Source organism: Bombyx mori, chromosome 5 (genome assembly GCF_030269925.1).
Source record: "Bombyx mori chromosome 5, ASM3026992v2".
In the NCBI taxonomy this organism is placed as follows: domain Eukaryota; kingdom Metazoa; phylum Arthropoda; class Insecta; order Lepidoptera; family Bombycidae; genus Bombyx; species Bombyx mori.
The window spans coordinates 17,379,190-17,391,590 of NC_085111.1; the positions used below are offsets into that span (position 1 = coordinate 17,379,190).

Below are 12,401 nucleotides of genomic sequence, written 5' to 3' on the forward strand. Positions count from 1 at the left end.
AACGGCTGCCCCACCTTTGAAACCGAAATGCATTACTGCTTCACGGCAGAAATAGGCAGGGTGGAGGTACCTACCCGTGCGGACTCACAAGACGTCCTACCCTCAGTAATTACGCAAAGTATAATTTTGCGGTTTTGATTTTTACTACACGATGCTATTCCTTCACCGTGGAAGTCAATCGTGAACATTTGTTAAGTACGTATTTCATTAGAAAAATTGGTAGTTGCCATCGATTCGAACACCTGTGCTTCGCTAGGTACGAATGCATTGGACGTCTTATCATTTTAGGCCATGACGACTGTGAAGTGGTATAGCGTATTTCTCACGAACAGATACAATCACTTACTGTGTGATATCTCTGGACTCTTGTATTTACAGAAGCACGCTCTACTACTGCACACAAATCTCTAGCACATCTCCCTAAAGAATGTAATTTTTGTTTTATGATATTCCAACAGGATCTCTGTAATCTTCCAAATCCGTTCAGCGAAGGCCGTGAAGATATCAGATATGTATCTGCTGAGGAGGATCGGTATCATAGTAGGAGTGGCGTGCGTTCTACTCGCCATCCGGACCCTCGTGGCACCCCCCACTGTGATTGTGGGACGAACTAAGGACGACTTGAAGGCGTATCTCTGTAACACGGATTGGTGGGATCATTCCTTCACTACGCGTATGTATTTATGTCAGATACAGCAACCTTAAATAAGAATTATTCAATACTAGCAGAACCGGCCACACGTTGCTGTGGCTAAGGTTTTTGTTTCTCATTCCGATAGAGGCACCCGTCACGTGCGGACGTGCTCATCGTCCACTCGATCGCCCGGTCTTTGTTCGCCCGGCTTTTGTTAGCCCGGCCATTGTTCGCGCGGCCTGTGTTTGTGGTACATCTGCCGACTAAGTGCTCTTTCTGGAAGTTTTTATTTGTTTTGTTTCCTTTTGTTGTTTCTGTGTTCGTGGTACATCTGCCGACAAAGTGGTTTCCTGCAAGTATTTATTTGTTTTGTTTCTTTTCGTAATTTCTGTTTTGTTGTGCTTTTTCTTTGTCCTGTAGTAATCGCGCCGCATTGCCACCTGTGTTCAATAGAACCGCTCAGGTCCGAGAAGTTGGGGCCTCGCCGCAAGGCGAGTGTTTTCAAGACCCGGGGCCGCCCCACCTGGGTACTCAGCGATCATGGACGCTGTATTCGCGGAATTCCTCCGACTTCGCCACCCACAGCTCGCCTCGGAGTTTTTGGCCTTCAAGGCCAATCACACTGCGAGCCCTCTCGAGGACTCCGCCGCGCTCGCTGCTCCTGCGTCGCCTGTACCTGCGTGCAGAGCTTCTGCATTGAGCACCGCAGCCTCTGTCGTGCCTGCCGCTCCCGTGTCGCCTATACTGGCGAGAAAAGCTGCTGCGTCGTCCGCCGTGACCATCGTTTCAGCTGAGCGATCATCCGCGGCCTCCGTCGCGCCCTCTAAAACACCTACACTTGCTCGTAGGTCGCCTGCACCCGCCTCCTCGTGCTCCGACTCTGACTCGGACATGGAGGTCGACCTCGCCCCCGCCTCATCGACGGATGGATTCACCCTGGTACAGAAGGGTAAGAAGCGTGCCGCGGAGTCTCGAGCTCCCGCGGCCGCTAAAATTAGCAAAGCCGTGAACGCGTCGCGCCCCCGCCCTCAGACTCCCGTTGCGCCCCCAGCCCGTGCCACTCCGTCGCCGCGTCCGGTGGCACAAAATAAAACCCAGACCCCTCCCCCGGTTATCCTTCAGGAGAAGGCAGCTTGGGATCGAGTTTGCCTGGCCCTTAAGGCCAAAAATATAAATTTCACGAATGCCCGTAACCTCGCGAACGGCATTCAAATTAAGGTTCAAACACCCGACGACCATAGGGCCCTCTCTTCTTACCTCCGTAAGGAGCGAATAAGTTTCCATACGTATACGCTCCAGGAGGAGCGCGAACTCCGCGTTGTAATACGCGGAATCCCTAAAGAGTTAGATGTAGAGCTCGTAAAAGCCGACCTGTTAGAACAAGGCCTACCAGTGAATTCTGTGCACCGTATGCACACCGGTCGCGGTAGGGAGCCATATAATATGGTTCTAGTCGCTCTCCAGCCTACCCCCGAGGGTAAGAAAATCTTTAACACACAGACCGTCTGTAGGCTCTCTGGTATCGCTGTCGAAGCCCCCCATAAAAAAGGCACTCCTAGCCAGTGCCATAACTGTCAATTGTACGGGCACTCTTCCCGTAACTGTCACGCGCGGCCCCGATGTGTTAAGTGTTTGGGCGATCACGCCACGGCCCTCTGCGCTCGCGACCAAAAAACCGCGACGGAACCGCCTAGCTGCGTCCTGTGTCGAACACAGGGTCACCCCGCGAATTACCGTGGTTGCCCCCGAGCCCCTAAAATAAATCGCCGCGTCGCCCGCCAAAACCGCCTCCGAGCTTCCGGCCCAGACATCAAAGCCTCGGCACCCTCTGCGTCGCAGGCTAAGCCAGCGTTCGTTCCGGCGGCGGTGCCCAGTGTCTCGGCCTGGGCAAAACCGCTGCCGTACACGAACACGGCTACAACTCCCTCCTCCGCGATTCGTCCCGCCCCCGCGACTCGTCCCTCTCCCGCGACTTGCCCTCCGACCGCGTCTGACAATCTCGCTTTAGCGATCGACTTCTTTCAGTCGATCAACTTTGAGCGCGTTAACGCTTTGGGCGACGCCATTCGCGCTGCCTCCACTGCACAACACTTTATCGCCGTTGTGCAGGAATACGCCGACGTATACGCGTCATTAAATACGTACGTCCTCCCCTCACTCCGCCGGTAATCAATGGCGTATATAAGTAGAATAAAGCCCCTATCCGTAACGATAGGATTTTTTAACGCTTACGGTCTCGCAAATCAACGTGATCAGGTTTCTGACTTTTTGCGTGACCACCAAATTGATATCTTTTTAGTGCAGGAGACCCTACTTAAGCCCGCGCGCCGTGACCCTAAAATCGCGAACTATAACATGGTCAGGAACGACAGGCTCTCTGCCCGTGGTGGTGGTACCGTCATTTACTATAGAAGAGCCCTGCATTGCGTCCCGCTCGATCCTCCCGCGCTCGCTAATATCGAAGCATCAGTGTGCCGAATCTCACTGACGGGACACGCGCCGATCGTTATCGCGTCCGTTTATCTTCCACCGGATAAGATCGTTCTAAGCAGTGATATCGAGGCGCTGCTCGGTATGGGGAGCTCTGTCATTCTGGCGGGCGACCTAAATTGTAAACACATCAGGTGGAACTCACACACCACAACCCCGAATGGCAGGCGGCTTGACGCGTTAGTCGATGATCTCGCCTTCGATATCGTCGCTCCGCTAACCCCGACTCACTACCCGCTAAATATCGCGCATCGCCCGGATATACTCGACATAGCGTTATTAAAAAACGTAACTCTGCGCTTACACTCGATCGAAGTAGTTTCAGAGTTAGATTCAGACCACCGTCCCGTCGTTATGAAGCTCGGTCGCGCTCCCGATTCCGTTCCCGTCACGAGGACTGTGGTGGATTGGCACACGCTGGGCATCAGCCTGGCTGAATCTGATCCACCATCGCTCCCGTTTAACCCGGACTCTATCCCGTCTCCTCAGGATACCGCTGAAGCCATAGACATCTTAACGTCACACATCACCTCGACATTAGATAGGTCATCGAAACAAGTTGTAGCGGAGGACTTCCTTCACCGCTTCAAATTGTCCGACGATATTAGGGAACTCCTTAGAGCTAAGAACGCCTCGATACGCGCCTACGACAGGTATCCTACCGCGGAAAATCGTATTCGAATGCGTGCCCTACAACGCGACGTAAAGTCTCGCATCGCCGAAGTCCGAGATGCCAGATGGTCTGATTTCTTAGAAGGACTCGCGCCCTCCCAAAGGTCTTACTACCGCTTAGCTCGTACTCTCAAATCGGATACGGTAGTAACTATGCCCCCCCTCGTAGGCCCCTCAGGCCGACTCGCGGCGTTCGATGATGACGAAAAAGCAGAGCTGCTGGCCGATACATTGCAAACCCAGTGCACGCCCAGCACTCAATCCGTGGACCCTGTTCATGTAGAATTAGTAGACAGTGAGGTAGAACGCAGAGCCTCCTTGCCACCCTCTGATGCGTTACCACCCGTCACCCCGATGGAAGTTAAAGACTTGATCAAAGACCTACGTCCTCGCAAGGCTCCCGGTTCCGACGGTATATCCAACCGCGTTATTAAACTTCTACCCGTCCAACTCATCGTGATGTTGGCATCTATTTTCAATGCCGCTATGGCGAACTGTATCTTTCCCGCGGTGTGGAAAGAAGCGGACGTTATCGGCATACATAAACCCGGTAAACCAAAAAATCATCCGACGAGCTACCGCCCGATTAGCCTCCTCATGTCTCTAGGCAAACTGTATGAGCGTCTGCTCTACAAACGCCTCAGAGACTTCGTCTCATCCAAGGGCATTCTTATCGATGAACAATTCGGATTCCGTACAAATCACTCATGCGTTCAACAGGTGCACCGCCTCACGGAGCACATTCTTGTGGGGCTTAATCGACCAAAACCGTTATACACGGGAGCTCTCTTCTTCGACGTCGCAAAAGCGTTCGACAAAGTCTGGCACAATGGTTTGATTTTCAAACTATTCAACATGGGCGTGCCGGATAGTCTCGTGCTCATCATACGGGACTTCTTGTCGAACCGCTCTTTTCGATATCGAGTCGAGGGAACCCGCTCCTCCCCACGACCTCTCACAGCTGGAGTCCCGCAAGGCTCTGTCCTCTCACCCCTCCTATTTAGCTTATTCGTCAACGATATTCCCCGGTCGCCGCCGACCCATTTAGCTTTATTCGCCGACGACACGACTGTTTACTATTCTAGTAGAAATAAGTCCCTAATCGCGAAGAAGCTTCAGAGCGCAGCCCTAGCCCTAGGACAGTGGTTCCGAAAATGGCGCATAGACATCAACCCAGCGAAAAGTACTGCGGTGCTATTTCAGAGGGGAAGCTCCACACGGATTTCCTCCCGGATTAGGAGGAGGAATCTCACACCCCCGATTACTCTCTTTAGACAACCCATACCCTGGGCCAGGAAGGTCAAGTACCTGGGCGTTACCCTGGATGCATCGATGACATTCCGCCCGCATATAAAATCAGTCCGTGACCGTGCCGCGTTTATTCTCGGTAGACTCTACCCCATGATCTGTAAGCGGAGTAAAATGTCCCTTCGGAACAAGGTGACACTTTACAAAACTTGCATAAGGCCCGTCATGACTTACGCGAGTGTGGTGTTCGCTCACGCGGCCCGCACACACATAGACACCCTCCAATCCCTACAATCCCGCTTTTGCAGGTTAGCTGTCGGGGCTCCGTGGTTCGTGAGGAACGTTGACCTACACGACGACCTGGGCCTCGAATCAATTCGGAAATACATGAAGTCAGCGTCGGAACGATACTTCGATAAGGCTATGCGTCATGATAATCGCCTTATCGTTGCCGCCGCTGACTACTCCCCGAATCCTGATCATGCAGGAGCCAGTCACCGTCGACGCCCTAGACACGTCCTTACGGATCCATCAGATCCAATAACCTTTGCATTAGATGCCTTCAGCTCTAATACTAGGGGCAGGCTTAGGGACCCCGGTAACCGTACTCGTCGAACTCGACAAAGAGGTCGACGTGCAACCTAACCCATGCATCAGCCCGCTGAGTTTCTCGCCGGATCTTCTCAGCGGGTCGCGATTCCGATCCGGTAGTAGATTCATTCGCGAAACAATTGCTCTTGAGTTGTTAGGTCTCCTTCGGAGGCGCTCGGGCAGTTGTTAGCAAATCCCACCCCTCTCGGCTGAGCCTTTGCTCGCCCACCTGTCCTGGTGAAACTGGAAAGGCCTTCGGGCCACCAGTAAACTTTCAATCATAAAAAAAAAAAAAAAAAAAAAAAGTTTTTGTTTCTAAATAACACGTGGCCGGCTATGCTAATACCAAAAATTAACAAAGTAAAAACAATTGAATTTCACTGTATTGCGTTTACTACGAAATAAATTTCACTTATACTTTAGTTTCAGCAACACGTGGTGTTTATGCCATCAAATTGTAGCTTATGTGAAACGTTTGTATTTTTAACACAGCGCCATCTATGAGATATTAATGTCAGACAGTATTACAATTGTCTGTAAAAACTGATTTAAGGCGCCATCTGTTTTAGAACTTACAATTAATAACAATAATCAACATAAGAAATCATTTTATTGTTAATTAATAAATATTGTGATCATTAATCGAAATAAAAACCATCCTATGGCCTAAGTTTAAAAAAAAAAGAAGGCAAAATCGTTTCAGTAATTTAGGTGTCCATCACGGACAAACAACGTGACACGTAATTTATATATAGATATACTTTTGTTCTTAATTTATTGAACAAAAAATCAGTATACCTACGGCCATTCGAAGTATTTTGATCACGAAGCAATCATGTGTGTTATTATATACTATTCAATGTATATCTATAATCTATGTATATGAAAGAGAATATATCTGTGTGTGTGGGTGTGTATATATGTACACCTAAAATGATCTTACGCAGCTAGCTTTTTCTTTTTTTTTTATTATTGCTTATATGGGTGGACGAGCTCACAGCCCACCTGGTGTTAAGTGGTTACTGGAGCCCATAGACATCCACAACGTAAATGCGCCACCCACCTTGAGATACAAGTTGTAAGGTCTCAAGTATAGTTACAACGGCTGCCCCACCCTTCAAACCGAAGTGCATTACTGCTTCACGGCAGAAATAGGCAGGCTTTCTGAATTGTTTTATGGCTTCATTTTGTTGCGGACAAACCCGTGGGTGCAGCAATGTACTATCTACTTTAGTATATTATACTACATTATATTATAAATAGGCAAAGACAAAACAGCTAAGTACCATTTGCTTTGGTTGATTTGGCTCTTTGTCAACTTATCCGCTTTTATTTCTGTAGTAGATTTAGATTAAGTGATATCAGTACATTGTTTTGGAACGAATCAGTATATTTTTTCCTTTAGAAATATCAACATCACAATAAAAGTATAGTAAATAGTATGCATATAAATCTATATATTAATACGTGAAGCAAAAACTTTGTATCCTTTTTACGAAAATTGCGCGGACGGAGGAGTATGAAATTTTCCAAACTTACAGAGAATATAGAGAAGAAGTGCACAATGCTAATATTTTTTTTAAATAATGCATAATAGATACATTAAATCAATAAAGAAAACATTACACACACTACATACCGTGTATTTGACGCACACACGTATCCATACTATTTATTGTCAAACTTTTGTTCTTGACGTCTGTTGTCAAATTGAGAATAGATTAAATATTGTTTGTCTTTGTAAATACTTTTTATAGTGTAGTCTTGGCGAAATTTGTGATTATAGAAGTATAAAATACAATCATAATAGTGTAAAAACTTACAATTCCAATTAATTATAGTCGAATTTCGACTACTGCGGGACTTCTAGTGCATATAATTGTTTCGCAAGCACTATACAAAAAAAAATCCTTACTACTTACCTATACTAACTACTACTAATACTACTTAAGTACATATATGCCGTAACTTCCTTAATGCGATTTGTTTAGGTTCATAATCGGGATTCTCCGTTGGGAATACAATCAATAAAGCTTAAGTAGTTAACAAGTATGTTTATTATGTATTAATAGGACTTAGGATGTTTGTGGTACAAGCGTATTTTGATCGTAAACGCGTTGGCAACTCAACTAAAAATATTATTTGAATCACACGCAATAATTGAAATAAAATCAATACGAAAATAAAATAAAATAAAATCAATAAGAGATTTTTGTAAAAACAAGTATATCTCGTAACGTTACCATTACTGGTGGTGGGACCTCTTGTGAGTCCGCGCGGGTAGGTACCACCATCCTGCCTATTTCTGCCGTGAAGCAGTAATGCGTTTCGGTTTGAAGGGTGGGGCAGCCGTTGTAACTTTACTTAAACTTATATCACAAGGTGGGTGGCGCATTTACGTTGTAGATGTCTATGGGCTCCAGTAACCACTTAACACCAGGTGGGCTGTGAGCTCGTCCACCCATCTAAGTAATAAAAAAAAAAAAAAAACGTTGCCAAATAAAAATCTGTCAACCAATTGAAACATAGTAATTGTAAATAATGTGTTACGTATTATTATATTTGTGCCTTCTTATTTTGAAGAATGGGATAACCCTTTTACAATATAATTGACTATAACCTAATTATTACCACCCTGCCTATTTCTGCCGTGAAGCAGTAATGCGTTTCGGTTTGAAAGATGGACCAACCGCTGTACTGCAAAACAGAGACTTAGAACTCATGTCTCAAGGTCAGTATTGGAATGCACATTTTATTATCTCTGAACTTCGATAACCCGTTAAAGTCACATAGGCCGTGAGATCGTTAACTTAAAACAACAAATAAACAACAAAAAAATCACACCTTTTTCAATCCGATAGTAAGTTCTCGGGTTTATAGTAATACAGAATTATTTTATTAATATCACACATACGAAGCACGAGCGAGGTCTTTGTATGAAAATGACATGAACATGGACACTAAAACAAAGGGACCAACATTTCTGCTCCACTAATTAGTGACATCGCGAATTCGGCTACATAAGCTCTCTAATAGAAGATATGAACAGTAAAGTTGGATATATGTGGGTTCGTGTGCTGTCTAGAACATAAGAGTCCGTGAAGTCAATGACCCTAAAGGTGCTTTACAAAATATGCAATTTAGAAGTTGTTCTTGTCCACAGTCGAAGTAATCTTTCTGATGTGGGGCATAAGGCTCTGTATCATGGTGAGAAAGGCACCTTCGGAATTTAACGAGAGCAGATTCATATCTATGGCGATATACAACGAGTTTCTCCTATCCGTTTTCCTCAATATTTCGATGTGAGTATTTTTCATTCTGTATTTCAGTCTGGTTTATTTTAATTATTTTATTTGCTGTAAGAATACTGGTTGATAAGATATGATTGAATAAGGCTTGATAATTTTTTTTTTTTTGTTTTGTTGTTGTCACGCATGACAGTTTCTTGATAGAAATAATGGTGACATTATGATGGAAAAATCATCAATGTTATTTAAAGTAAAAACAAGCAGGTCAAAGGGGTCAAAAAAATTCAACGATCGATATGTATTTTTATTCCATCGTTTTGTGTTATCTCTTAAAGTTAACATTCAGGGAGTCGCAAGGCTTAACTTATAGGTATCCCATCCCATTGTATAAACAGGTGAACAGATTAGAAACAACATCAGGATAACAGAAAAAAAAGCTACATTAACAATACTTTTTTTTAGACATTTTCTCTAAAAAAGTCTCGTTAATGTAGCTTTAAAACAAAATATGGATTTTATTACACGAAATAGGTACCTACTACGCTTCTTATAAACAAATATTAATGAATTAATTTAAATTCTTTCCCTGTTCAATCATGCCCAACAATTTCGTTTATTAAGTGGAAATGCGCAATCATGAATCCTTCGAATCGGGCAGCTGAAATATTTTTAATTCGGACACTTAAATTATGTCCCCAAAATGGGACAGGTAAAAATTTGTTAATTTCCTTTCTCTTGTTGATCGCGGGAGCGACACTGAAATTTTCGGGCACTGGACCGATTTCAATTTGCCTAATAGGATAAATAAGGATTACTTCTCTTCCATGGATGAATTATAAATTAGACTGTTTATATCCGGTAGGTACCTAAGTCTTAGATTGTTTATCATCTACAAAAATTAAAAACAGTTTTCCTTTAAAAGGAGAGATATCTTATTGCATTGCCTATTTTTAGACCGCAATTGAACAAGGGCTCTTCATAGCGCTCAGGATTCTACTTTGAGAGGTTTTAACTCCAGAGCCGGGTGGTGTGTGGCAAAACCTCTGCAAATGCAATGTAAACAAGCACTGCCCATCGATCTTTCGTGGCCTTAAGTAATCCACTTTATTCCAAAAGTCTAACTCTGAATTTGTTTTTTTTCTCCATCCAAGATTCCTGCTCTGTCCCCCGTTTTCCTTCAAAATGGGCTGATACTAAACTGTACAGGGAGGCCCGCCCAAATAAGAATCACTATTGTGCCTAATTCGGCCACAAAACAACCTATTCTCTGGCTTGAAGAGAGGGATAGTCGTGAGTGGCAGCATTCAAATTCTGTTATCTGTGGGCTCCAATAACGATTTAATACCAAATGGCTCGTAAGTTAGTTCACTCAACTGGTAAAACTCACGTCACATACCCGAGGCTTTCATAGATACACATCTGGAGGTTCGGTATCTTGAATATCATCGTGTATCCATAGTGTTCAGACTCTAGGATGGTAGGTGGTAGTCGAACCCTGATCGAAAAGACCACATTTCCACCCAAATACCCGGTCCCCATGCCGATGCAAACATTTGAAACTGTATGTCTGTGTGTAACGTAAATAAACAACTCCGTTTGAACCACCGGAGATTAATTCTCTACGAAAACGGTAAGCTTTCGATTTGCAAATATTTACTCAATCGCTTCGTTGGTACAATGCGTAGTGACACTACTGCATAACGGAGTAGAAGTATTACTTCTTGGTCGGAAACAGCATTTTTGTATGGCAGTGCAAGGTAGAGGAGAAGAGATCGACCGAAGAAGACATGGATGGAGTGTGTGAATGACGATATGAGAGAGAGAAGAGTGAGCGTTGAGATGACGGCTGATAGAAGAGAATGAAATAAAAAAAAATCGCTGTACCGACCCCACCTAGAGAAATAAGGTGGAGACAAAGAAGAAAAAAAAACCATATTTTTGTAACAGTATGTTTTTTTGGTATTCGGTATGTTTGTTTGGTATCGGTCAAACAGGTATATCTGACATCCACAACTAAAAATATGTAATGTTTGCGTACGAAAGGTTCCAATTTTGCTAATTAAATACTTAATTACTGTTGGTGGGGCGACTTGAGAGTACGCACAAGTAGGTACCACCGCCCTGCCATTCTCTGCCGTGAAGCAGTAATGCGTTTCGGTCTGAAGGGTGGGACAGCCGTAGTACTGTTAAAACTGAGACCTTAGAACTCATATCTTAAGCCAGCTAATACCTCAGACATTTGATGACACTCATTTTAATTACGCGTATTTCGTCAATTTAAAACAATTTCAAAACGTTCAACATTAATCAATGATGGAAACATTCGTTTTTTCTGGATTCTTAAACAGCACATCCAATAAACGTATCAAAACGAAATACAGGATGATCATTCAAACGTGGATAGTAAAAAAGAGAACCAAAGCGATAGTGCAACTATAATTCAGCAAGTAGTATGTGAGACCAGGGCTGTATTTAGGATTTCAATTGGGAGTCAATGGACCCTTTTTCAAATATTTTACCATAAATGAAATGATTGTTTATTTCGCAATCGTTAAACTCTAACAACAACGCAAATAAAAAATATTTGCTTAAGAAACGTTAATTAAATATGCTTTTTCCTACCTCAAGCATTCACCAATAATTGACGGCATCTAAAAATAAATAATATAGGCAGAAAATTCGACTTACATTTTTAATTTTCAAAAGATTAATAATACTGTTACGCCGGTAAGTGTAACGCCATCTATCGCCGAACAGTCGAATTAATATCGAAGGTTCTAGTAGCATCTAGAACGCTCGAGAAGTACAATGCCATCTATAGTCAAATAGCGGAGACACAATACTAGACTTTTCTAGAATATTCCCGACGATTCTAGGGATTTCGTCTCGACTATAAAAGCGTTGCAGAGATGACACGCAGACATTACTAAAGTGTTTGTAGAGTGTTTTAAGTGTTCTAAGTGCAAATACAGTGTTAACTTGTAATTTAGTAGAATTTTTTATTTATCCCGAACCCCAGCGCGTAACAACAATACGTTTTAAGAAAATTAATTTCGCGTTTTCGTTGCAATAATAATTTGACCCACCTTTATCGAATCCTAATACGATCCTGGACATAGTTTAACGAAAGCGGGCATAAATCTAAGAACGCTGAAGTTCAAGCGAGTTCGTGATTTACTGAAACAGTTACATTCCCGAACAATGCCTTCCGCTACAGAGATTTGTACTCGCCGGTTCAACTTAGCAAACTATCGGGAACTTAATTGAAACTTATTGAATGCTGAATTCCAAACGTATTCATCGCTTTTTTTTTATGTGATCGTTTATTTAGACACATGTATCTATGTATATACAAGTGGTTCACGGTTATTGAAGTCGTTGTGGCCTAACGGATAAGACGTCCGGTGCATTCGTGTTGAAGCGATGCACCGGTGTTCGAATCCCGCAGGCGGGTACCAATTTTTCTAATGAAATACGTACTCAACAAATGTTCACGATTGACTTCCACGGTGAAGGAA

At 43.8% G+C, this 12,401-nt stretch overlaps 1 protein-coding gene across 1 annotated transcript in view; it reads left to right on the plus strand.

Moving 5' to 3' along the window:
- The window catches only part of LOC101745948 (metabotropic glycine receptor), a 130,600-nt gene that overhangs the window by 107,776 nt on the left and 10,423 nt on the right, over positions 1-12,401 (plus strand). The window contains exons 8-9 of the mRNA XM_012688423.4: positions 459-673; positions 8,799-8,937. Of these exons, the coding sequence (XP_012543877.2) occupies positions 459-673; positions 8,799-8,937 (354 nt within the window). The remainder of the gene's footprint in view (positions 1-458; positions 674-8,798; positions 8,938-12,401) is intronic.